Source organism: Gossypium hirsutum, chromosome A03 (genome assembly GCF_007990345.1).
Source record: "Gossypium hirsutum isolate 1008001.06 chromosome A03, Gossypium_hirsutum_v2.1, whole genome shotgun sequence".
NCBI lineage: Eukaryota > Viridiplantae > Streptophyta > Magnoliopsida > Malvales > Malvaceae > Gossypium > Gossypium hirsutum.
The window spans coordinates 113,134,801-113,160,728 of NC_053426.1; the positions used below are offsets into that span (position 1 = coordinate 113,134,801).

The window sequence follows — 25,928 nt, forward strand, 5'->3', positions numbered from 1 at the left end:
ATTCCACCCAAGGTCACTAAACCATTAGTAAATTTAAGTTTTAATCACTCAACTTCAAAAAGTTACAAAATAATCATTAAACTATTCAAAAATTTTCATTTAAGTCATTAGGTTGTTAAATTGCCATTGCATGGCTTTCTTCATTCACACTATTGGCAATAATCGAAATCTCTCTTTCCCCTCCTCTTCTACAATCTAGTTTTTTTTCCATAAAACAACATTGAACGTCACGAATTTGTGAACCAAAATCCGAATAGATTTTTTCTCTCATCTATGACACTAATCATCAAATCAGCTTAGATCTAAGGTATATATATTCTACTTGATGGGAATTATTTGACTGTATTGATCGTTGAATTGTCACTTGGAGCTCACTAGTTGAACTTAAAAAAAAAAAGACTTGACAGTCTAGTGAAATAAATGAAAAATTTCGAATAGTTAAATAACTATTTTGTAACTTTTTAAAATTAAGTGACTAAAATGTAAACTTATTAATAGTTTGATAACTTTAGGTGTAATTTACCCTAAAAGAAACTTAAAACACACGTATAGATGTGCTAGAAGCTAAATATAAGTGGTGGTGATGGTTGTTTCAAACTCCGAAGACAAAAATTTTGGGTGTTGTGCTGGGTTCCGTTTCGTCTCGTGTCAGCTAGGTGATGTAAAGGCAATGGATAATATTATTTTTAGCCCCTGAACTTGACAATTAGGTTCATTTTGGTGCCTATAATTTTTTATTCACTTTAACACTTAAACTTGACAATTAGGTCCATTTTAGTCCCTGAAATTAAAAAGCATAAAAGTGTGATTATACGAGACTATGATATTATGTCATCTCATCACTTGAAAATTAAATAATTTAGAGTAAACTACACCAAGGTCACTAAACTATTAGTAAGTTTACGTTTTGATCACTTAACTTCAAAAGGTTACAAAATGATCATTGAACTATTTGAAAGTTTTCATTTAAGCCTGGGCTATTTAAAATCATTGTTGTATGGCCTTCTACGTTTACATCGTTTGCACCAATCGGAAACTCTCATTCATTTTCTCTTCAACAATTTAGTTTTTTTCATGCAACATCTTTGAACGGCATGAATCTATAAACCAAAAATTCAAACAACTTTTTTCTTTGACCTCCAATAGGGATCGCCCGATTAATTTAGATCTAAGGCATGTTCTTTTACTCGTCAATGGGTACTAATCCACTGTATTAACTGTTAAATCGTTGCTTAAAGCTATCTATCTTTTTTTTTAAGTAACAACCCAATGACTTAAATAAAATTTTTTGAATAGTCAAATTACTTAAATGAAAATTTTCGAATAGTTCAATAATAATTTTGTAACTTTTGAAGTTGAATGACTAAAATATAAACTTACTAATAGTTTAACGATGCTGAGTGTATCTTACCAAAAAAAAATTTATACAAAATTTTCAGTTGATGATAGGGAATAATCTTGGAGTGTCACATATAGGGTTTTAATACCGAACCTATAGTTGAATAGGTCAGACCATCGATTCACAATTCAAACAGTTCAATAAGTTTGACCATCAGACGAACAATAATTAAATAAATAATTAAATTTCTTAAAACTCTAAAAATTGAAAAATAAAAATTTTATTAAACCAAGTTAACTTGTTCAATTGTCGATTTTTGTCTCAATTTCTTACTTTTACCAATTTTAAGCAATTTTTGAGTAAATTCGTTTAATCCTCTGTTCGAACCGTTATATTATTCGGTTCTCATTTTATTTGACATAATCTTATTCCAATAACACATGTAACGTTATCAAATCTTTTAACAGAATAAAGTGTTAGGTTGAGGGGCAAAAAATTATATTATCCTAAAAGCAATTATCCCAAATGACTCTTTTTCATCCAGCACGTTTATTTTCCTGTGCATTAAAGGAAAAGCCATTTCCACACGCCTCTCTTATTCATCTTCATCTTCATCTTCTTCCCTTTTGATTCCAACGTCTGTAGTTACAAATCTGTCTCAAAGCTTGAACCTTTGAAACCCATTAACCCAAAGAAACTTATGTTTTCAAGCTTATGAATTCCAAGTCCTCTCCAATAGAGCTATTTGACCCTTTTAAATTCCTTTAATAATTATTTTGACTACTTTGCTTCATTAGGATTCGACTCATGGATTCAATTCTTGAATCTTGAAATCCCGCCCAAAAAAATGGTTACTAAATTGCAGGTTACCCAGTTAAAAGCATCGGATTTTGGGTTGAATTATCTGATTTCCAGCCATGAAAAAGTTTTCAAGTTTGGATATTTCTCAAGAAACTCACCTTCAAAGCAGAAGTTGAGGTTCAAGCTTGTGGGAGCTCAGAAGGATAGATGGAAGCTCAATGACATTGACACCAGTATGAATATATATTGTCAGCTTCTTCATTTTTGCTATTCTGTTATCTCTGATTGGCTATGATAATAATCAGTAAAATTGTTGGGTTTTTTTTTTAATAATTTAATTGTCCTAATAGCATACATTAATTTACAGATACTGTGCAAGAAAGAATAAATTCATGGCTGACAAAGACCCAGCATTTTTTAAGTGAGATAACTTTGCCACTAGTGAAAACTGGTCAAACTGGTCAAAGTGGACCTGGAAAGCTTGATCCTCGAAATGAAGATGAAGTTGATAATCAAGAAATGGAAGACATTTTCATGGCAGAAGGGATTATTCCTAGTGTTTTGCCTAATGGAAATCTTTCTATAGCTGCTATTGTATCTATTGAGCAGTTTAGCAGGTGAAAAATTATCAAATTATGTGTGTTAATGTCTTGTTTAATTAGCTTTAAGATAATGTTTAAGTTTTGGATTGTGATAATGATGTTTGGTATTTAAGTTTACAGGATGAATGGATTGAGTGGAAAGAAAATGCAGAAGATATTTAGAACTCTTATTCCCAAAACCGAGTACGATGATGCTCGTAATTTGGTGGAATATTGTTGCTTCAGGTTTTTGTCAAGGGATGCCTCTGATCTTCATCCCTGTCTCAAGGTTCATTATATGGATACTTAATGTCCATTTTCTGTAACTTACTTATTTCCTCATGTTTTCTCACTGGTTTCACGTCTGTCATCGATATGTTTACAGGAACGTGCATTCCAGAGGTTAATGTTCATCACAATGCTTGCTTGGGAGAATCCTTACCGTGATAAAAACAATTTACATGCTTATTCACTGACAAAATCTTCTCTTCAGGTTCTTTTTTCCTTTAATTACCTTTTAAAGCATTCTGAAATTATATTGGTTTCGATTATGTATCTGAACTTGCTTGAATTTGATTCAAGTTTATTCAGGGGCGAACTGTACCCCTCCTAGAAGAAAACAAAGAGTGCGAGTTGTGAAATTAATTAAGTTTACTGGCGTTATTGAAGGGAAAGCTGGTGGGAGAGGAGGCTTTTATTCGTATCGCTCCTGCAATTTCGGGTGTAGCTGATCATCCTACAGCACATAACCTTTTCAAAGCTCTCGCTGGTGATGAACTGGGCATTTCATTACGAGTGTGGCTAACTTATATCGATGAACTTCTCAAGTAAGCTTCTGATTTCATACTACTACTGCTAATCATGTTTGTAAAGTGATCCGAGAGTAAATAAACAATCAGTAATTCCTCACACTCACCGTGCTAAAAGTATGATGTCGAATGGTGGACTTCGCATCCTTTTTAGCATGTTTCTTCTGTTAGTTATTGCCCGAGTTTTCAATTTGCTAAGCTTGATTCCTGCTAGTTCTAGTGTAGAGTGCATGAAGGAAGGAGATCGTATCAAATCAGTGAATATCCTCAGCTCTCAGAGGAAAGAGTATTGTGCATCGGTTCTAGCAGGAAACGACCTGTTCTAAAATGGGAGAATAACATGGCATGGCCTGGGAAAGTTACTCTAACGGATAAAGCGCTCTACTTTGAGGTACATATCGTCCATAATAACTCGTCTATTGATTTTACGCTGTAGTTGTAACCTATGGTATCCTCCATTTGTTCACGAGTTGACTGATATATGCATCTAAGTGGAATGGCATGCAAGCATCCTGTTTCCCGTTTTGGAAATTGAATTAATTTATGCATTCATTCGGATATTGGTTTTATTCATGCAAATGAGTAGAAAAGTTCAAAAACTTTTAATAAGTTTTTGAGGGAACGTAGTGATTTTCGATCCGGTCCAAGTATTTGATATGACGGTCATGTTGTTGCAGGCTGTTAAATTTAAAGGGCGGAGCAATGCAATAAGACTCGATCTTACAAGGCCTGGATTGGAAGTTAAGAAAGTAAAAGTTGGACCTTTCAATTCTGGGCTTTTTGACTCTGGAGTAGCTGTTTCATCGGGTCCGGGGTGAGCTTCTTGGGTCTTTTTCATGAACTTTTACTTACAGTATTTGAATTTCTGGGTACTTTTTCTTTTTTTTTGGTTCGATCATGTATCTTTTGTTGTCAACTTTCTGTTCAGATCACAAACATGGGTGCTGGAGTTTGTCGACTTGGGTGGTGAATTAAGGCGAGACGTTTGGCACGCGTCTATCAGTGAAATTATTACTCTACACAAGTTTCTTAATGAGTATGGACCCGATGATAATGATCGATCACTATCTCAAGTATTCGGTTCTCAAAAAGGGAAGGAAAAGGCTACGACGAGTGCCATTAATGGCATTGCTAGACTTCAAGCTCTCCAGTTTATGCGAAAGTTGTTAGATGATCCGATCAAACTTGTTCAATTCTCTTTTTTACAAAATGCACCCCATGGTGATCTCGTTTTCCAATCACTAGCCGTAAATTTTTGGGGTGGACCTTTAGTTGCAAAAGCTACGGACTTGAAGTATCAACATGCTCAAGGAACAAGCCCTTCTGAACCTGCAGTTGAAATCAGTGATCATGTATTTGACATAGATGGAAGTGTTTACTTGCGGAAGTGGATGAGCTCTCCGTCTTGGGAATCTAATGCTTCCATTAATTTTTGGAAGCATGCTTCAACTAGACCAGCAGTCGTGTTAAGTAAAAGTCTTGTTGTGGCCGATAAGTCCCTTGTTGAAAAAGCAGCAGCAATCTGCAAACAAAAATATCAGGCAGTGGAAAAAACTCAGGCCACGATTGACGCAGCGAAACTTGAAGGGATACCCAGTAATATCGACCTTTTCAAGGTTCAGCATCCATTTCACTATGTTCTTTTTATTGTGCTTGTTTCAGCAAGTTCGGTTTATGTTGTACATATAACCTTATATATCATCGAGCTGATTTTGTGTTCACCTTTATGCAGGAACTTCTTCTCCCTTTTACTATCACTGCTCGGAATTTTGAAAAGCTTAGACGATGGGAGGAGCCGCACTTGACTCTCTCATTTCTCGCATTTGCTTATACAATTATTTTCAGGTAGACGCATCACGGAAATCATTGTTAGGCAAACAGCACTTAATCTTACAAGCAATACTACACTTGTTAGCTTTTGAATATGAACTCATGAGTTCCCATATCGGTCGTGCTATATATTTTGCTTGTTGTAGAATAGGGTCTTCACCTAATAGGTTTCGAGCTTTTGTTTAAATTGGGTAAATGTACCATGGAAGCCCCTATACTAGGAATCCGTTTAATAGAAAAATGGGCAAATTAGTATCTGCACATTAGATTAAAGAGCAAATTGGTCATTTCTATTAAAAATTTCATCCATTTTTACTATTAAAAACTAGTGTGACTGATCAGACAACATGGACCAGTTTTTAATAGTGGAAATGGATAAAGCTTTCAACATGAGGACCAGTTTGCTGTTTGATCTAATGTACAATGACTAATTTACTTTTTTCTTAAGTAAAGGGACAAAATGCAATTTGACTCATGGTACAACATCCTCCATTGGAATTTTACCGTCTTATTCAATCCGTTTTAGCATCAATATGTTGATGTGTTGAACATTTACTCCCTAGGAATCTGCTGTCATATGTTTTTCCCATGGCATTGATCATCTTAGCCAGCGGCATGCTAACACTTAAAGGACTCAAGGAGCAAGGTCGTCTTGGTAGATCTTTTGGAAAAGTAACTATACGTGATCAACCACCTTCAAATACTATTCAAAAGATTATAGCCGTAAAAGACGGTATCCGTGACGTGGAACATATCCTCCAAAATCTGAACGTTACTCTCCTGAAATTACGAACGATTCTCCTCGCAGGTCAGCCTCAGGTATGATGGCATTAGTCATGAACACATGTTTTCATAGCAGAAAATACGAAATAATTTATACTTGTTTAAACGTTCTCCTTTTTGCAGATAACAACCGAAGTTGCATTAGTGTTGTTATCATCCGCAACCGTTCTTCTCATCGTGCCTTTCAAGTACGTCCTTGCATTTCTTCTATGTGATCTTTTCACTCGAGAGCTCGAATTCAGGAGGGAGATGGTTAAGAGATTCCTTGCCTTCTTGAAGGAACGTTGGCTTACCGTGCCAGCAGCACCCGTAATCGTATTACCATTCGAGGACGAGGAATCCAAATCATTGAATCAAAGAAACCAAACTGATAAAGGCGCGATCAAAAAGAATGCAGAGGAGTTGGAGACCTAGATACTTTTGTTTTGGACATGCACATATACTATAGTGAAAAATTAGTTTCTATATGGTACAGAAAAAGGCAAAAAGTTACAGTTTAATCCCATTTTTGTGGACATTGCTGCACTAATATATGTGGCAATTGAATTCTTGTTCTTGGCTATATAAATAAGATTAAGATGATTGTCTTAGTTAGCTCATGAGCATGGAATCTTCTGTTCTATCACATCATTTGATTAACACTTGAATTTACTAAACTTTACACTTTTTGAAATATTAAAATTAGTTCATAATATTACGATAAATTTTAAAATTATATATAAATTTTAATTTTATGTAATTTTATACAAGAAATTTTGATTGGATCTAATTCTCATGAATTATCAACATAAATTATTAATTTATCATCATTTTATGTTTATATGTTGCATATACATATAATTATATTTATTCAATAATAAAAAAATTGATGAATTTAATTATTTTAATGTGTATAATTGCACCAAATCAATGTTAATGTATCAAATTACATATTGAATCAAAGTTTATATATAATTTTGAGATTTATCCCAACATATTTTGGTCAAATTGTATCATTAGTCTTTTTATTTCGAGTAAGTTGTGTATTTAATTCTTATATTTTAATTTAGTCAATTTTAATCATTATACTTTTCGAATTTTAAAATTTTATTTGTGAGTTCTGATCTAAATGGTAACAGTTAAATCCATTGGGTTAATTTTTGCAATTAGTCTTATACTATGTGTAAATTTACAAGTTTAACACATGTTCTCCAATCAGATCATTTTTAGTCATTATGTTTTTTTTTTCCAGATGACCAAAAAAATCCGTAAAAATAAAATAAATAAAAGGACAAAGCATAGCATCCATTTAGAGTTCAAAATGGTACAAATTGAATTACTAAAATAAAATTTGTAAAATGGAAGCCAATGGTAATGCCACCATCAAACTCCTCCATATATGAGAAAATGCTTTGAAACCCTTTGATGTAACACTGCAAATAAGTCTCTCATCATGATATGTGCATATTGTATTGTTCCTAAAACCAGCATCAACCTCATCAGTCAGTCAGTATGTATGTATGTATGTATGTATGTATATATGCATGTACGTATGTATTACCTTGTTGCACAAAATGCCACCATATAATCTGATGCAGAACAAGTTATGATACTAACACGATCATCATAAGCATAACTAGATGCTGCAGGGCATACTAGTTTGAAACTCTTTGAATAATTCGTAGGCAAACAAGCAACGGGATCTTCGTATGTCCCACGACAACAATATTCATCGGTGTTGAACACGTCACAAGCGCTTCTACAGCCGACAACCTTACCATTTTTCTTAAAACTAAGATCGGACGAACAATTTTGCCTCAAGTCACCATCACAACCAGCAGTGCTACAGTTTCCTTTACCACCACCAGGTTTGATCACAATAGGCAAATTAAAGCCATCTACAAGGCTAACATCGTAGTAATCGATATTATCACCAAGCGTGAATTCGGCTATGGTAACTGGGAGACTACCAGCGCTTGTACAATTAACGGACGTACCACAGTCGCCTGTTTGACACGTTCCGTTACCGGTTTTATCGAAATCGCAACCTGTTCTACCCCATATTCGACCACTCCAACCATCCGGGGCATTATAAAATGCAGTTTTGCCTGGTTCCAACGTAAAGCCTTCACCGTGGAAGTTGCTTCCATCCGTGATGATCGCCGGCCATATCGTCTCTTTGCACTGATTCACAATGGTGAAATTTTTGGCGTTTGAAGGCTTTGTTGCACCTTAGCAAATATAAATGACAGTGAGGTTATATTCATAATATAGAACCACATCACACTTAATCAGGCATAGTCCCAATTCTATACGGTAGTTGTGAATTTAGTTCTTGTATTTTTAATTTGTTTATTTTTAGTCCTTAAACTATATAAATTTTAAAATTTCAGTCCTGATCAAACAATATTTGTTAAATTCATTAAGTTTTGTTATTTTTAAAATTTGATGCGACAAACATATTGTCACATATATAATACTATGTCAGCTTGCTATTTCTACATGTTACTCATCAAAAAAGTCAATTGTGCATTTAAAAAGACTGTCGTTTGTTTCAAGGTTGAAATTTCAAATTTTAAAAAATATAAGGATTTATAAATCTACTACTTTAGACATTATACAGGACTAAGAGCAAAATTTAACAAAACAGATTTAACTGTTACCATTTGGTCAAGACTGAAATTTCAAATTTTGAAAAATATGATGACAAACTGACCAAATTGAAAAGTATAAAGACTATATCCACAACTTTTGAAAAGTACAAGGACCAATAGCACAATTTAACCTATTCATAATATTGAACTATATCACACTTATATAGGCATGAACAGAAAAGGTACCTGATGCAAAAATAATAAAAATGCAGAAAAGTAAAATGGGATTGTAAGGCAATGCCATTGGAGAGCAAATAAGCAAAGGCAGGGGAGGAACTTGGTGAGAGACATGTAAGAGTGATGTCGGTTGGCTTTAAAGGAGCATAAGATGGGTTGAAACGGGAGAATACGTGTGGGAGATGGTAAATCAACAAGCAGTGAACGGCTGGCTGGCAGAATCCATAAAAGCCTTCCTTGCTTAGTTCCATAACCAGTATATACTTTGCCTCTTATCATACTACATTGTACTAAACATATAGTTTTTGGCACGTCTTTTGTCTTACAATCTACAAAGTATTTATTCTTTGATATATATATATATCATAGCCAAGTCCAGCCTGGATGATCCCCACCATGTATATTTGCTAGTAATTACATGAAATTCCCCTTAAAAAGATTGAAAATATTAAAAGATAAGTAGCAAAAATTAAATTAAAGCAGAGTAAGAATAGATACATCCACATCCATGGAGGTAATAATAGTTTTCAATATTATACATGCATAATAGAGCGAGGTAGCTAGTAAAATAGAGCATGCTAACTGTGAAATCATGGCAGATTTAGCAACATTCACCACACCCCAAATCCATTAATAGTCTTCGGAAAAAAGAAAGGGCAACAAGCAAAAGACAAGCTAAATAACAATTACAGAAAATTCAAAATTGCAATGTAAGCCAACAGATACAATGAGGAAACAGTTTATTTATGCCTTCCTACTCTAAAAACATATAAAGAAACTAATTGAACAATCAAACTACACGATTCTCTAGTATCATTCATCTAAGAACTAAAATATCTTCCCAAAAAAATATCCCTTGCAATTTAACTTATTAAGGACTCAACTCAGAGTATAACACTTCATTGAATATGATAAATGTTTAACATGTACTCAAGAACTCGTCCCCAAAATAATCTACAAGTCACGGTTAATAAGCCGGTAATCCACACTAGACATAAATCGTAGCAAGTCCAAACCTTGTGGAGGTTCTTTTCATATTGAATTCACTCCATCAAGCAGCAAAATCGGACAGAAATGCTAATTTATGTCAGGTAGCTATGTAGTGCGTGCAGTTACCTTCTTCCGGACAATCCTCTTTCTCCGGGGCTTCAAAGCTCCAGTTTCCCCATCGGCAACAGATTCAAGGTTTCCTTGTTTGATGCCAAGAAGTCCAAGACCAGAAACAATGGCATTCTTTGATATGAACCATTTAGAGGATGACCTAGTTCCATCCTCAGAAGGTCTGTTGTAAGCCTTCAAGAGGTCATCTGACTGAACCAGCGGATCCACCTCGACACCTAGCCAAGCCAGCCTCGATCTCTCTCCTAATTGAACATTCAAGACCCTGCATAGAACCAGTTTGGTGAGGCAAAAAGATACCACAACCTCCATTTACGTCATAAACGCCGAAGAGTTCCAAGTGTAAAAGAAATCGATTTAGAAATTTTCGAAATGATGCAATATACTAGACCTTAAAGCTGTGCTGAAGAACAAAGCTACACCAATGACATCAAAATAATTGACCATTGCTTGATCAAATCCACATAAAAGCTGATATCTAAGGTTTGCATAGAGTCCGAGAAAAGCACCATAACCAAGTGCGTTGGTACTCACAGACGGAATTGACACAGATAACCTGCCAACAGTAAAAAAGGCCACCATTAATGCATCAAGTAAAAGAAGCCCCCCAAACAGAGAGAAAATTTTCTTTCCAAATAAATGGAACAAAAGGATAACTGAAGATTTACTCAAATATACTTACTTTTCCTTCTTTTTACTAGCCAGAAAATTCGACAAAGAGCCTTGCGCTGCTCCAGCAGCTAATCCAACAATACACAACTCGGCAGCCTTGTAGAATAGAGAATGGATTCTCTTTTGCAAGTCAAATTCTCTAAGTGGGTAACTCTTTTCAAATATATTGTTGGGAAGCTTCTGTAATGTGTTTTGCAAGTCAAACCGGAAGGTGTTGCCGTAAGAACGACAAGGAGCAAGAGACCAAACTACAAGAGCATTGCAAGCTGCCACTGTGAGAACATTCATAAGTGCTAGATCCCATTCTTGCTTAATCCTGTAGACAAGGTGAAGCAAGTCTATTAGTATAATTTACTGAAATTGATAAAAAGGGCAAGCATGAATCTCGTCATGGTATTTGAAACCACCTATCCTTTCGATTCTTCAACTCCCACCAAACAGAAGAACCAATAGTAGCAACCTCTTCTAAAAGAAGCCTGTATAAAATGGCAGGATCTGCAAGCATCCTGGGAATAGAAAAGATTGTGCATAAGCATATATGACAAGTTCAACGATACGCTGTGATCAAATATTCATTTCATTCAGATTGCTGGAGACATCCTTAAGAGGTGAATATGAGCATATCAGGGATTACCTGCCAATAAATGCCCGAGACATTGCCTGTGGGAGTGTTCGAGAAATAAATCGACTGGTGGTTGGTCTGGCATTAATTGCCAAGAACTTTACCATTTGTGCTGAACTGACCAATCCCTGTAGGTAAAAAAGCCGTAATCAGCATCTGATACAATAAACTAAGTTCTTCACCGTGCGATAAAGCAATAAGAAAAGTTACTAAACCATTTCATAAGCTTGTCGGAAGCCAGCAGGCAAGTCCATCATTGTCTTGTGCCACTCATTCAATACAGCATCTACAAATTTTCGATCAAAAAGCTGGAAAGAAAACAATGGAAAATAAACAATTCAAGTGTATATTTATCCTTTAAGCATTTGATTAAGTCATTAAATATGTATAATGAATCTGCTAGACTTTGATCTCTTACCTCTTCCAGAAACATCCGCCTTCTAAAGAGTCCATCCTCATCGCCCTCCCCATCATCATCAAAGTCATCAAAATAATCATCATCATCTCCATCATCATCACCTCCATCTCCACCTCCATGATTAATTTTCTTTCCAATATCTCCACCACCTCCCCCAGTTGCAAGCTGTAATTTCAAACATATTAGTTGATCCTTCCAAATTTTTGGACAAAGTCATCAAGGAAACAAATAATAATAAGCAACTCCAAGAAATAAACATCTGATTTACAATTTAAAAAACCGAACCACGTGCTGAAAACACTAGCAACTAATTTCTTGAGGTTCATAAGCCAAGCATCTAAACCCAAATCCTCATACTCAACCGACAAACAGTAGCATATATATATACACGCACATACAGATGCCTGGTGCATAACTAACCCTGTATTCAATTTCATATGTAAATCATGCATGCCGAATCACAAGTAGGTAGGATATTTAAAAACATTAAATTCAAACAAAATTAACTTTGTTCCTAATTTAACAATGCAAACGTTTAACTTAAAGAGTTCTACAAAGATAACACCAAAAGGCACGAAACATATTCAATTTTCATCATTGTATGTTGTAGGGCCTTTTTCCTATCTTGCACACAATAATGAAGAATTGCAAGGATGGAATAGTAATAGTCTATTAAGCTAGTTTAACTTGAGAAAAATCAAGCTTTATTATGATATATGCTAGGCTCTGTCAGATAGAACATCTAGTTAAAACATATCAATTAGAACGTGGTTACATCCAATCAATTGAATTGAAAGATAAACTTTTTGGTAGAAGGTTTTAAGGACCCTAAACTAATATTTAAAACCCCAAGTTTTGAAAGATAAACAGTTCAAATTTCACTAATTTAACGAAAATATGAAGACCTTCTAGCAGAAAGTTACTCTGTTAGTTTCTTTAAGCTTAAATAACAGAAATAGGCTAAATTCTGCATTTCTATTCATTCTCTATATATTAAAAATCTTATGAAAGTGCCTTCTATCGTTAATTAAAAATATAATTCAGTCTTAAAATACTCCTAAAGTTTTAATACCTAAATTCTAAGCAATTAACTTAGAAATTAAGCTCAATTAAGCTAAACTTCAAGAGGACTTCGTATCCCTTTCTAAAATTAGGCTTAATTAACACTTATTAAGCTAAAGCTAAAATTTTAAAATCCAACCTCAGGGCTAGACGTTGACTGTTTCTGAGACATATCAAGCTTCCCTTTCTCCAAAGTAACCGCACCAAACGCACCGTATTTTCCTCCTTTCATAACCGGTCCAACCTCACCTGAACCTGAAGAACCAGTCTCCACTGGAGCCGGTGGTGCCGAGAAACATCGCTCGAGAGCAGCGACGGAGGAATCTCCACCGTCAATTAAAGAAGAAGACGAACATTTCACCACCGTAAGATTCTTTCTAAGTTTACCTGATAAAGGATGAACCGGAGGTGGTAGACTCGGTTTTAATAACAACGTCTTGGGAAGTTGAGAGGTTTGGAATACTATATAAGACATTTTCCTTTTTGGTGTTTGGATGGCGAGAAAGTTGGTTGGTTATATTTTTCCCTCTCACGAGAGGGAGAGAAAGCCAAGAGAACGGGAAATGAAGGGATTGGTGGGGTTTTTTGATGGATTGTTTTGCCGATTACAAGCCAGACCAAACCCAACCCAACCCAATCAGATTGGCATAACTGAGTTGACTCGGGTGAGTTTTTAAGGAGTAGAATTAGCCGGCTCCATGAGTTTGGGTCATGTCGTTTTGTCGAGTTGTGGACTCATTTTCTTGGGCCATGCCAAAGGAAGTGAAACTATAAATTTCAGCACCAATTTGTTTGGGCTTGAATTTACAATTTAATCCTTTAGGATTAATTCCGCCAAGTGTCCCAAATTATCATTCGAATTTTAAATTGGTCCCTCAACTACAATACATTCTAATTGAATTATTAAAATATTAGCATTCTCTCAGTCGGAACCCTAGTCAGCTTAGCCATCATTTTGGGAGTTAAATGTAGTTTAAATCCGATGTGGAGTATACTAATTAAATTATAAATACGTGTATCTATCGCACGAACAATTTGGACTTACACATTAAAAAATAATGTGTTAACAAAATTTATAATGATTATTTCTTATTTTTTAACATGACATATCTATTTATAATTTGATCCATATATTTTAATATACTCCATGTCATATTTAAATTAATATTTTATACTCAAGCTAATAGTTAGTTCGACAAAAGTCTCAAGATCATGATACTTTAAGAACTAAATTAGAATATTTTAAAATTTTGAGGCCAATTTATATTTTGGAGTTAAAATAATATACATAATTAATCGGTAATTATGACGGAATTTTATATGATATAATGTTAAATTTAACTCTAAATATTTTACCTATTTTATCGTTTTAATCCTAATTCTTTTTTTTTATCACCTTGGCTCTTTTCTTTCAAAATTCGGTCAAATTGTTTCGTTATGTTTATTGAGCTGTTACAATTTTGATGCCAACGAATGTAATAGTTTACATGTATTTCATTGTTATTAAAAAAATGTTGAGAATTATCACACAAGTTATCACTTGGGTACGGCTAAAATTTGCATGATCTGGACAACTTTTCCATTTAAAAAACTGCAATTTCACTAAATTTAACTGCAATTTCACTAAATTTTGGAAATTGAGAACCAAACTGATAAAAGAAATTAGCACTAAAATGAAAAAGATGAAAAACATTAAGGACTAAAGTTATCATTATACCTATTTTTTATTAATTGTAATGAGAAAACAAAAACTATACAACGAGTTAACATCAATTATCAATCATCCTTAACATTTCCTACAAGTTAGACAAAACTGGGAAAAATTTTAATTAACAAATACAAATCAAGGAAAAAGAGAAAAAAGGAATCCCTTGTTGCATGTCTACAAGATATTCTTTTTCCCCTTCACATTACGTATATAAAGAGAGATGAATTCTTCTTCCATAATCTGAAAAAATCCCATTTCCAAAACACACAGTTAATCCCCATTTTCATAGCCAAAAGAAAAAACATGTCTTTGAACAGCCATCGTCGTCCTGGTGTTACAGTAAACGGTGTCCGAAGGATGCGAACCTACCATTTTTTCTGGTGTCTCCATTGTCAACGAACCGTAAGGTTTTCAAATTCAAATGTTTTTGAACCTTGTTGTCCTTATTGTTTTCGTCAACTTCATCAAGAGCTTGATGTTTCAACGCCTAGACTTAGAGTTAATCACGGCCTTGAACCGTATGAAACCACTCGTAGGTTATTAGATACTTTGGCCGCCGCTCTTGACACCACCAGGCCGCGGCAAAGTGTAAGAGCTCGTCGGGATCGACCAATTCCTGAAACTGGACCTTGGGTCACTCTCGTCGAACCACCACGACCGCAGCCGAGTCCTATCGTTGCACCCCGAGATACAGTCAGCAACGACGACTTGGATGGTTTACTCGAAGGCTTAACGGAAGACGATAGGCCGGGTCCACCACCGGCAGCTGCGTCAGCCATCGAGGCCTTGCCGGTGGTGATAATCACCGAATACCACCTTACCAACGCTACACATTGTCCTATTTGTAAGGATGAGTTCGAGATTAGCGGAGAAGCACGAGAGTTACCATGCAAGCACTTGTATCATTCCGATTGTATCGTCCCTTGGTTGAGCATTCACAACACCTGCCCCGTTTGTCGCTACGAGATCAAAGACGACACCGATCCCACGACCGATGATGTCGTTTTTCGTGACATCGGTTTCGGGGCCGACGATCTGGCAAACGGATTAACCTGGTTACGAACTCAGTTCCTTTCTTCTAGGCCATTTCGTGCATTCTCTCATTGGACACAACGATATATTGATTTCCTCGATAGCAGATTCAATACAAATAATTTCACTCGCGAATGTAGGATCTATTGCCAGAGCTTAATCTATTACATGTTTATGGTTTTTACGTATATATATACATATACATATATACATGTATTACTAACATTTACAAGTGATTAATCCACAGCAAGCTCATGGTGGCCATCATGGTTCATTTTATAGCTTCACTGTCTTTAAATATATCAACAGCCTGCAAACTTTGGTAATAATTTCAACACATTACAAGGCAGGTATGTATATATATATATATATATAGACTTTCTATTATATACTAACATTTAAGACTACATTGATGGCAAAAAAATTACTACAAGATATATTGGAGCTTTAACTGGTATGTCTGTTCTGCAAAATGTTCCAATTTTCAGTACTTCAGCAAAGAAAAATCATAAATTTTTCATTTTTTTCATGATTTTGTTTTTGTTGTTAGTATTTTTTTTTTAATTGGGTTCTTATATATTTGCAGTTTCTTAACAGATGAAGACCAAAAAAAAAAAAAATAGTATATGCTTGTTATCTTATAGTTAGTTCTTGCAGGAAAGGAGATATTTATGTAAATATTCATTAAAGTCCCCACTGCTAGATTTAATGTTATATAGTATAGTCATTTATTAAACATTTCATTAATAAATTAAAAAAAAAACACAAATAATAAAAATATATATGTAAAATGTGAAAATATCTCCAAGTCCTTATATTTTTTAAACATTTGAAATTTAGTTCTTTCACTTTTATTTTAAGGAATTTGATCCCTTTACTTTTAGATTTAAAAATGTAAGTCAAACTTTTAACACTATTAAAAATCTTTTGTCAAATTCAAGTTAACTACAACCTCGTTTTTCTATTATAAGGTTACTAAGTGAAATTTTTTCTCTCATTTCAAAATGTAACACAGATGAATTTGATAAAAGAAATTTAATCGTCAGCAATTTGACTCGAATTTTAAAATTTAAAAAGTAAAAAGATTAAATTTCTACAAATAAAAGTAAAAAGACTAAATTTCAATACACGAAAAGTAACCATAAAAAAAATAATAAGAGGTTATCACCACACCTCCGGTGGGACTTATGGGAGCTGGTACCAGCATCACCATCATCAAAGCTGGAACCAAAGGCGCCAATGTTATCACCACAGCAGCTTATCTCCGCCACCAGCTCCGCCTTAGGGTTCCTTATCCAACAAGGTACTCACTCCCTTTCTTTCCACTTCCTTCCGTCAAAAGGAGAAAAAAAAAAAAAGATTGATTGTTCTTTTAATTCTCTCATCTTAGATTGAAAGGTGTATGCTTTTAAACAACTTCCAGCTTTCATGGGAAATCAACAATTTTTTCAATTTACAAATGATGATTTCACTCTTCATGTTCCTTTGGAAAGCCTCTGCAGACAGTTTATTGGGTAAGCAAATCAATTTAAATTTAATTTAATTTTTAATATTTACATTTTTATTAACTTAATCATTAATTTAAAAAAGAATCGAATAAATTTAATACAAATATTACTAAAATTTTAAATTTTTAAACACCTCCACGTATAGTTCATAATAATCTTTTTGAATTTTTATTAACTTTATATATATTAAATTTTAAAATTTTTATATTTTTTAAATTATTTATTAACATAGCATATAAAATAAATAATACCCTGTCAGTAAAAATTTTACATAAATTATTATATAGATTATCGTGCCAATATTATTAAAAATAAATATTTTTCCATTAAAAAAAGCTATATGATTTTCTTTTATAAATTAATAACCACAATTACCCTCTGATCAAATTGACAAAAAATGGGATATAGGCAACTGATCTTGGAATGTGATAATGCTTTAGCAATTGAAACCATTTTATGCTATCTGAGTTACATCTAATCAAACAACTCTTATGTTGCAATTGGATGGTACGGCTTCGATACGTCTTCAGGAATTATAACAAAGTAGCTGATTGGATGGCTAAATTTGGTAAAGGGAGTTATGATGAGATGCATATATTCAGGGTGCGCCCACCCCTTCTAAGGGAGCTTCTCAAGAGTGATTTTCATCTTACGATTAATTTGACTAGTTAATTTAATTCTTATTAACGCTCTTTAACTGTTTCCTTGTTATCAAAAAAAAAATTGGCAAAAAATATAAACGTCAAATCATTTATGATAATTAATTCAGTTTTATAAGCTCTTGAAAAAATTCATAACCATTTTAATAAACTTAAACAAACTTCTAATATTTATATATATTTTTTATTTTAAGATATTTTTGTAGTATAAATATATCATACCCAAACCAACTTCTATGAAAGAGAAATTTGAACCAACTTAATAGGCCAACCTAACCAACCAATTAGATAAATTAAAATCTAAACCGGTCAATTAATTTATTTCATATGACACTCCTTTGTTTTGTCTAGGTTGTGCTGTCTTTGACTTGCTGGTTAGACAAGCAATGTCCTGAGCCAGCTAGGACCAGCATGGATACACCAACTTGGACCTGCCAAGCACCACTCTTAAGAAAACATAGACCTGAATGGACCAATTTGTAATATGAACCATTCCATGTTCATGAATTTGTATTTATTCCATTCATTACATGAAGCTATTCAACATCCAAAATTCAAAATATACTTTCTTTTTCAACATATTTCCTTCAGTGTATTATAAAACACTAGTTTTTACATTTCGCCTTTTAATCCTACATTATAGTTGCTCAAAATGAACCAAAATGTTCTTTACACTTAAATATGAGAGATGGTTCTCGTTGAAACCGACGAGTTACTGCCGGTTTCTTAAGTAGTCAAACCATGTTCAGAAGTTATTCCCTTTGGGAAAAAACATCCTGTGTTTTCTTTTGTAACGACGTCGTAAGTGAAGTAAGATGTGGCCTGCCAACTTTCCGGCTTCGACCAGTTGTTCATGTGTCCATCTCGTTCACATATATATGTTGACTGCTTTAACTGAAGGAAAAGGGAAATCTTTTGACGGTTTCGGGTTATTCACACATGGTTTCTCTACCATCAATGCCATATATATCAAAACTGGGAAGTGAACATCACCTGCCACGGTCTTTCGGGAACTTCGGGTGGTAGGGACAGAATGGATCTATTCGATCATAAAAGTTGATGAAAGATTAAGACACCCAATACTCCTAATAAATGGAATTCCTTGAGGGAAACACGTACTGCTACGGCTGCAGACAACAATCATGAAAACAGTCATTACAATAAGCTAAAATGCATGTCCAACTGATTGAATCTCAACGAATGCTATAAGAGAACATAAGCAGAATCGTGTAGTTTCACTTTGCATAGATACTTACATGACGGAGATTGCACTGTTGGAGACTTAGCAACCGGTGCAGCAACTGGCCCTTTTGTGTGCTCCATACCTTGGCCTGGACGAGACCCATAAGACACTGAAGCTATTGGTGGTAGATTTGGGGGGGACAACTGTGATCGGGGGCTCATTAACGGTGGGTGCTTAGGAATTACGTTAGAATAGGATTTGGATGGAGGACTTGGTGGAACTGCGGGATGAGAGTACGGACAAGGGGGAGGGGGATGTGCCACTACACTAGAAGATGCAGGAGAGATTGGAGGAGTGGGAGCTGGCGAATGAAGGGGACGATGAGCAGATGGAGAAGCAGTATTGCACTTAGGGCAAGGCGGAAAACGATGAATCTTGGGTGACAATCTTGGCGGGTGAGTTGGAGCAAAATTAGGATGCAGTGAAATAGATGGCTGTGGAGCTGAAGTCGGTGAAGGAGTGGGAGGGCTAGCATGAAGTGTACCCTTCAAATAAGATGATAAGCTAATGCTTTTAACTTTACCAAAGTCCGAGTTATTGAGACCGAGATTCCTTGCAGGAGAGTGCGTGATGGTTTGAGCCAACTGCTTTAATCTCTGAGGCAGCATGTTACCAAAACTATCCATCACCGAAGCCTGAACTATGACTGGCGACGACATTGTGGAGCCATTTTTGTTCGTTAATCGCACAAACAAGTTCTGCAACAAACAAATAAAAGATGCAGTTATTAACACATAACACAAAATGAAGCAGCTAGTTCGAGTTTACCATACCTCATAAGACCTCAAATGTAGACCGTACTTCAGCTGATCCCTTAACTCGATGCATTTGTGTTCAATTTCAGATATCGAGTTATACAGTGTAAAGTTAAATAGAAACTGGGTTATCTGAAATATGGAAGCAGATTGTACAGGAATTACAGTGATGCCCCCACGAAACTTTAAAATCTCAAACTTGGAAGGCTGTCCAAAAATCGGAGTTGTCAAAGTCAGATTGGATCGCCTGAGGAACAGCTCGATTAAAGATGATCTCAGCACGCTAAGGGCTACTGGACTTATCGGACGATGCACGGGATTGGAAAGAAAACCAAACACGACATTAGTAGAGTTAGATTCACCCGATGGACGCATGGATAAGATAGCCACCTGTTGAATGAGTAGCTTTTAGATAAACTTTTCACGTAATATAGAGGTAAATATATGTGACGAAAGAAGTTAAGACCGAAACCTTGGTATCCAGAACACCTATTTCTTCATAGATATCATACTCCAACTTTTGAATATGATCAACAAGCTCAGAAACTGGTTTTTGAAGTGTAAAACATGCATGAACTGGGGCTGCAAAGGAAAAAAAGGTCATTCATTGTGATGTAAACACCATTGAATTCAAAAAAAGAAACGATTACTCATATAATGGCATGACATTAAATCATCCATTTGTATGTGATCAACCAGTGATCATTTCAAGGTATGAAAAACAAGAAAACATAGCTCTTGTCTCATAAATTTGACACTTTTATTTATAAGATAAGGGGAAGAAAGCATTGAACCAAACCATAAAGTGTTTGCACCTATTGCTAAAAGGAGAAATGCTCTAAATATAGTAAAACAATCACTTCCTATGATACAATCTTAATTGGAACCACATTTTTGTCATAAAAACAAACAGCAATAAAAATGAACATCTTGTCAATGAAATTGTAGAAGAAGGTTAAACAAATGTATGCCCCTTTCGGCCTCTGCCGATATCATCCAACAAAACAACAAGGCAAAATCGGCGGAAAACTTATGTTCAAGTCTTCAATTGACACTCGAGTTAGATCCAAATCAATTTTGGATCTCTAAGTCATTTACAAGTACCTAGGGATCAATGAAATTTCAATAGTCAATTTACAACAGGGGCAATCAAAAATTCCTAATTGAAAGTTGAAACATAATTACAAGGTAAATGAGACATCAATGAGGGGAAAATACCAAATAGTTCTCAACAATTAAAGATCTGAATTAAACCCGAAACAAATGCAATGAAAATCAACATACCCGTTAATTAAAACAAAATAAACATTTCAAAATTAAACCCTAATTACACAAAGAACAAGAGAAACTAAATTTTCAAAGAAGAAGTTTTTACCGCTGAGCTTAATAGCTAGCTTAGCTTCAAACCCAGAGTTTGAAGAACGAAAAGGGAGGATCCAAAAGATCCCGGGCAACAAAACCGACAAGCTAAGGAACAAAACAAAAACACATCTGAAACTAAACTCATTGGAAATCCTCGACAAAACCATCCCACACAAGAATCTCGAATGCCCTTCATTGTTCCCTGATTCAAGGCTCTGTTCTCTTTGTTGCTGTAGATTGGGGTCCTCATTTTTCCCCATTGAAAGAGCATCTGGAGAAGAACCCAAAAAAATCACAAAAAAAGAAAACCAATGAAATTTCTAACTTTGGGTACTTTTCTTCTTCGTCTTCTTTTTCAATCTCTTTCTCTATCTGTAAATCTCCACTCACCAACAACAACAACACCACCACCACCAAATAATAGCTTTGCAAAGGGTGTGGATTGATAGGCAAGCGTTAATGGTGGGCAATGCATATGCCCTTCTTTCTCTCTCTGTGTATTAACTAGTGCTGAATTTTTTACAACACTCATCTTTTTTTTTTTCCCTCTCTGTCTCTCCTTTTTTTAATTTAATTTAATTTTTGAATTTAAACGGTTTTTTAATCTTTTATCTAAATTTTTCTACTAAAATTGACGCACCGACTGGAATAAGGACTCTTTTTAAAGTCAATTTTAAATTACCTTTTTTGTTGGCAAGCCGAAGAGGGAAGAGAAAATAAGGGAAAATATAAAGCAACGTGTATAGCCTATATATCTCATTCTTTTCTTTTTATAACACTTTTTTTTATTTTAAAATAAAATTATCAAAAATATTAATTATTTTATTATTTTATAAATTACTAATTAAATTATTAATAATTTTACGTTTTGGTCATTCAATTTTAAAATATTATAAAATACATTAAACTATTTAAAATTTTTATTTAAGTCAATAGACTATTTGAAATTTGTATATAAGTCATAGAGTTGTTAAGTTTTATTTTTAAAGGTATAATAGATTGGTACCTATCGAAGAGAAAAAGAACATGCTTTAGATTCAAGTCAATCTAACAGTCAATTTTGGAGACAGGAGAAGAAAGTTATTTCATGAAAAAAACTGAACTGTAGAAAAGAAGGCAATGAGAGTTTTCGGTTGGTGTAGATAGTGTGAACACAGAATACCATACAACAACAATTTTAATAGCTCGGTGACTTAAATGAAAACTTTCAAACTTTCGAAATATATATTTATGCATGTGTGAGTCCTAAGCTTAAATTTTATTATGATTTTAAGTCTTATTATACGTATAAATCGTGTCAAAATTTATCCCGATATAAATTTGAATATATCTTTATTATCGGCTCATATACTCATGTATTATAATAATTCAATTCTAATTATAAATATACAAATATATTAATTATAGTTGTAGTTGATTTATACATTGTATTGATTGATTTTTATTACACATAAGTCACTTTCCGAATTTTAATTATAACTTCAAAACATTATTATATATAATACTATGAATAATTATTTTTCTTCTAAAATAAAATTATAAAAAGACATATATTTAATTCTAATTATAATTAATGGTGTAATTATAAATTATAATTCTTGGAGTAATTTATATTATACACATCCAAGTTTTTTTTTGTTTTTTTTTTATTTACTTGTCTTTTAATTCATTTAGCAATTAGTATTTAGGGTTTGAACAGTTAATACTCGAATCAAATTATTATTAATCGAATTACCTGAAATGTAAAAACTTTTAACCGTTAATCAAGCCGAAGTTTTTTTCAAAATACATTAACCAAAATACCAAACCGGAATTTATATGTTTTTGTCTTTTAATTAAAATAAGTATAAAATATATATATAAAAATACATTACTAATGTTCATTTTTTTAATAATTCAAAAAACTTTAAATTAGGGATGGGCTATATATATAATATATTTTTTAATTCAGTTAATTAGGTTAATTACCTAATTTCAAATCGAATTAATTAAAAATCGAAATTTCAAAAAATCATTAATCAACTTTCGATTGAACTAAATTCGATTTCAACCGAACTGTAAACATCCCTAATTAGAACTTTCCATGTAAATACTGTAAACTGGATCTCATTTTAGAAAGAAAGATTATTCTATTATTGTTAAAATAAAAGATTATATATATATATATTAATTTCAATCTGCTCAGTTGTCAATGTATAGTTGTAGTTGTAAGTTATTTGTGATTTAATTATTTTCCCAAATCACTGAATATCAAACCTTTTTAATAAAATATTGTATAGATTAAGTACCAAGTTAATGTACTAATTATAAAAATTGCATTCTCCTAAACCAAATAAAATAGCAATTTAAATGACTCCAAGCATTTATACTTTTTTTTTAATTTTGCTATTTGGTAAATGTCTATTTTTCCTTTTTTTTTCCCAAACATTCTTTGTATAATTATATATTTAAAAAAATAAAGAAAAAAAAAGTTTGGTGCCAATAAGAAATGAAATTGAAATGGTGGGCAATATTGGAATAAAAAAATAGAAAATGGGTCACCTTCACTTGCTTGGTAGAAAGTACATATCCTTTAACTTCTTCATTATCATTATTTAATTTATTTAACAAGTTGACCAATATGTGGAATACATGTGGACCAATGAGAAGTCAAGCATCTAGTTTGCAATCAATTAAAATAATAATGAAGAGATGATTTATTCTAATGAGATGTTTACTTTGATTAGGCTACTAATTACCAACACCATGAGTAGTTGTGTTTGCTTATTGGACAAACTATACCTTCCTCTCTCTTTTTTTTTTCATTTTTTATAACATTTTTTAATTCTAACTTTTCATAAGTCCTTTTATTTTTAGTAAATTTGAAATTTAGTTTTCGTACTTTTTATTTTTAGGAATTTGGTCTCTTTATTTTTCATATTTTTATAATTCAGGTTCAACTGTTAATATTGTTAAAATTATTTTGTTAAATTTAAATTTATTCCGATGCTATTTTTTAGTTACATTGCTATAAAGTAAGCAGGGGTAGCGAGAAAATTCTTTTCACCTTTTCTAACTCTTAACCTTGCAATTTTTGTCAAATCACCACAAAATGAATGAAAAAATTAACTTTTTTTAACTTTGTTGATGTTACATACATGTGGATGACATATCAACATTTAATTAAATTTTTTAAAATTTAAAAATTTTAAGAAAAAAAGTAAAAAAATATTTTTTAAAAATTAAAAATCATTGAAATTATTAAAAAATTATAAAAAAACATTTTTAATATTTTAAATTCTAAAAAATTATTTAAATGTTGTCATATTATCCACTTGACAATCCACATATATACTATGTAAGTAAAGTTAACAAATATTATTTTTTTATCCATTTAGGGTGATTTGACAAAAAATATAAATTTAAGAGGAAAAAGAGGCGAAAAATAAATGAAGGGTTAAAATGATTTTTTTTATAAAGATGGAGGGCCAAAAACTCATTATGCCTTTAGTAAATGTAATTTTTTTTTTATGGCTGGAAACTAAAACATCTTAACCAAATGCATGAACAAACCGTCAATCTCAAAGTGGGTCGGGTTGTTGACCCATTGCTTCACAGCCTTGTTTACTTTTGGACTATTTAACCCACGACTTTTTTGGTTCCATTATAAAAAATGCCCCATAAAAAAGAAGGGTTAATATAATTTTTAGTCCCTAAATTTAATAATTAAGTCCATTTAGGTTTTTACATTTTTTTATCCACATTGGTACCTGAATTTGGAAACTACATTCACTTTGGCTCTTGAACTTGGATTCCATCAAAATTTGATTTGTGGCACAATCTCAAAATGCCACATTATCAAACTTTTACATTTGTTAAGTTCATGAATTAAAATAAAAGTGAACTAAGAATTTAAGAACTAAAGTGGATCTAATTATCATGTTTAGAGATTAAAAGTTATATTAACCCAAAAAAGATTAATCATCAAAAGAACATTTTCTCCTCAAAATCATAAATACAATTAGACTTGATAAATTAAATTATGGGTCGAATATGATTGTATTTATGTATGACATTTTTTTTATATAATGTTCAACTGGGGGAAAGACAAGGAGGAGATCAAGGTGGTGTAATGGAGGTTGAGAGCGAAAACAAGAACAAGAAGACAAACTGATCAAGAAGACAATTGCTCAAAGTGATTTTAGGGTGCTAAAAAATCGATCATTTCTTTATCTCTCTTCAGGGTATTTATAAGAGAGGCTTCATTGTAGGTAAATAAAAATATGATGTGATGAGTTGACAGCTTTTGTCAAAAGACTCTGTGAAGCCGAAGCTTGCAGATAAAACATAATGATAACAGCAGTGATTCTTGCTTTTGCTCAACATCAAATCAAATTAATAACAGTGACTGTATGAACTTTCAACAATTTCCCTCTTTAGTAAAGTTGGACCGTTAAGCCTATGCTAAATATATGTTTTGGTTGTCACTATCGAGGCGCTGTTAATCCAGCCATTTTCACATCTTAGGGGGATTCTATCTTACTTTATTTATTAAAGATAATAAATTAAGTGATAATATGATAGCTATATCGTAATATGTTATGTGTATTTCACGTTGAGCTATATTTCAACAAATAAGGAGCGGACTAAAAGGGGAAATTATGTGGTGTTGTTGTGGAATCGACAATTCATGCTATTAGAGATTGTGGATTTGCTAGTATGGTGTGGAAAAATGTTGTGCCAACAAGGCCCGAGACATTTTTTTTCATCTTGCCAAGAGAAAGGTGGGTACTATGAAATATCAAAAATGAAGGTAATCTACTGTCCCCTAAATAT

At 33.3% G+C, this 25,928-nt stretch overlaps 5 protein-coding genes across 8 annotated transcripts; 2 read left to right on the forward strand and 3 right to left on the reverse strand.

Annotated features, from left to right (window-relative positions):
• The first annotated feature begins 1,871 nt into the window (after positions 1-1,871).
• On the forward strand, positions 1,872-6,733 carry LOC107938869 (uncharacterized). 2 transcript variants are annotated; one of them, XM_016872114.2, is made up of 11 exons: positions 1,872-2,373; positions 2,508-2,757; positions 2,863-3,010; positions 3,107-3,214; positions 3,391-3,548; positions 3,756-3,921; positions 4,208-4,344; positions 4,459-5,146; positions 5,263-5,375; positions 5,924-6,179; positions 6,267-6,733. In XM_016872114.2, exons 1-11 carry the CDS (start codon positions 2,187-2,189, stop codon positions 6,555-6,557), a joined length of 2,502 nt encoding a protein of 833 aa, XP_016727603.2. In that variant the 5' UTR covers positions 1,872-2,186; the 3' UTR covers positions 6,558-6,733. The 2 variants fall into 2 exon arrangements, with proteins under 2 accessions (XP_016727603.2, XP_016727602.2); XM_016872113.2 differs by having other exon boundaries at positions 1,875-2,388.
• Positions 6,734-7,270: 537 nt separating this feature from the next.
• On the reverse strand, positions 7,271-9,527 carry LOC107938876 (pathogenesis-related thaumatin-like protein 3.5). Its single transcript, XM_016872122.2, has 3 exons — positions 8,963-9,527; positions 7,684-8,353; positions 7,271-7,600 (listed from the first exon to the last, which is right to left on the reverse strand). The coding sequence occupies exons 1-3, from the start codon at positions 9,018-9,020 to the stop codon at positions 7,462-7,464; spliced, it is 867 nt and encodes a 288-aa protein (XP_016727611.1). The 5' UTR covers positions 9,021-9,527; the 3' UTR covers positions 7,271-7,461.
• Positions 9,528-9,639: 112 nt separating this feature from the next.
• LOC107938875 (protein RETICULATA-RELATED 1, chloroplastic) lies at positions 9,640-13,488 on the reverse strand. The gene is made up of 8 exons (XM_016872121.2): positions 12,986-13,488; positions 11,785-11,949; positions 11,582-11,674; positions 11,379-11,494; positions 11,152-11,250; positions 10,755-11,060; positions 10,464-10,628; positions 9,640-10,337 (listed from the first exon to the last, which is right to left on the reverse strand). Exons 1-8 carry the CDS (start codon positions 13,319-13,321, stop codon positions 10,049-10,051), a joined length of 1,569 nt encoding a protein of 522 aa, XP_016727610.1. The 5' UTR covers positions 13,322-13,488; the 3' UTR covers positions 9,640-10,048.
• A 1,308-nt stretch (positions 13,489-14,796) lies between these two features.
• LOC107938874 (probable E3 ubiquitin-protein ligase RHC1A) lies at positions 14,797-18,824 on the forward strand. Of its 3 annotated transcripts, XR_005919809.1 has the most exons (5): positions 14,797-15,722; positions 15,834-16,889; positions 16,977-17,100; positions 17,625-17,697; positions 18,105-18,824. XR_005919809.1 is itself a non-coding variant. In XM_016872120.2 (4 exons), the coding sequence occupies exons 1-2, from the start codon at positions 14,858-14,860 to the stop codon at positions 15,866-15,868; spliced, it is 900 nt and encodes a 299-aa protein (XP_016727609.1). In that variant the 5' UTR covers positions 14,803-14,857; the 3' UTR covers positions 15,869-16,889; positions 16,977-17,100; positions 18,105-18,824. The 3 variants fall into 3 exon arrangements, 2 of the variants coding, with proteins under 2 accessions (XP_016727609.1, XP_040959341.1); XM_016872120.2 differs by lacking the exon at positions 17,625-17,697 and having other exon boundaries at positions 14,803-15,722; XM_041103407.1 differs by lacking the exon at positions 18,105-18,824 and having other exon boundaries at positions 14,803-15,722; positions 17,625-17,813.
• On the reverse strand, positions 18,253-21,678 carry LOC107938872 (uncharacterized). Its single transcript, XM_016872119.2, has 5 exons — positions 21,127-21,678; positions 20,224-20,333; positions 19,770-20,141; positions 19,010-19,694; positions 18,253-18,880 (listed from the first exon to the last, which is right to left on the reverse strand). The coding sequence occupies exons 1-5, from the start codon at positions 21,371-21,373 to the stop codon at positions 18,801-18,803; spliced, it is 1,494 nt and encodes a 497-aa protein (XP_016727608.1). The 5' UTR covers positions 21,374-21,678; the 3' UTR covers positions 18,253-18,800.
• Between the last annotated feature and the right edge of the window lie 4,250 nt (positions 21,679-25,928).

What these genes read in the sequence shown, in the direction of transcription:
- LOC107938869 (XM_016872113.2), top strand. Translation starts at nt 2,187, where the DNA reads ATGGTTACTAAATTGCAGGTTACCCAGTTAAAAGCATCGGATTTTGGG. An exon ending in ATCTTCATCCCTGTCTCAAG is followed by an intron (nt 3,011 to 3,106) that starts GTTCATTATATG and finishes ATATGTTTACAG; the next exon opens with GAACGTGCATTCCAGAGGTT. An exon ending in GCTTATACAATTATTTTCAG is followed by an intron (nt 5,376 to 5,923) that starts GTAGACGCATCA and finishes TTTACTCCCTAG; the next exon opens with GAATCTGCTGTCATATGTTT.
- LOC107938876 (XM_016872122.2), bottom strand. Translation starts at nt 9,020, where the DNA reads ATGGCATTGCCTTACAATCCCATTTTACTTTTCTGCATTTTTATTATT. An exon ending in TTTTATTATTTTTGCATCAG is followed by an intron (nt 8,354 to 8,962) that starts GTACCTTTTCTG and finishes ATATTTGCTAAG; the next exon opens with GTGCAACAAAGCCTTCAAAC. An exon ending in GTGGCATTTTGTGCAACAAG is followed by an intron (nt 7,601 to 7,683) that starts GTAATACATACG and finishes TGCTGGTTTTAG; the next exon opens with GAACAATACAATATGCACAT.
- LOC107938875 (XM_016872121.2), bottom strand. Translation starts at nt 13,321, where the DNA reads ATGTCTTATATAGTATTCCAAACCTCTCAACTTCCCAAGACGTTGTTA. An exon ending in GCTAGTAAAAAGAAGGAAAA is followed by an intron (nt 10,629 to 10,754) that starts GTAAGTATATTT and finishes TACTGTTGGCAG; the next exon opens with GTTATCTGTGTCAATTCCGT. An exon ending in TTCTTCAGCACAGCTTTAAG is followed by an intron (nt 10,338 to 10,463) that starts GTCTAGTATATT and finishes GGTTCTATGCAG; the next exon opens with GGTCTTGAATGTTCAATTAG.
- LOC107938874 (XM_016872120.2), top strand. Translation starts at nt 14,858, where the DNA reads ATGTCTTTGAACAGCCATCGTCGTCCTGGTGTTACAGTAAACGGTGTC. An exon ending in AAATAATTTCACTCGCGAAT is followed by an intron (nt 15,723 to 15,833) that starts GTAGGATCTATT and finishes ATTAATCCACAG; the next exon opens with CAAGCTCATGGTGGCCATCA.
- LOC107938872 (XM_016872119.2), bottom strand. Translation starts at nt 21,373, where the DNA reads ATGGGGAAAAATGAGGACCCCAATCTACAGCAACAAAGAGAACAGAGC. An exon ending in TAGGTGTTCTGGATACCAAG is followed by an intron (nt 20,142 to 20,223) that starts GTTTCGGTCTTA and finishes CTCATTCAACAG; the next exon opens with GTGGCTATCTTATCCATGCG. An exon ending in TACATTTGAGGTCTTATGAG is followed by an intron (nt 19,695 to 19,769) that starts GTATGGTAAACT and finishes TGTTTGTTGCAG; the next exon opens with AACTTGTTTGTGCGATTAAC.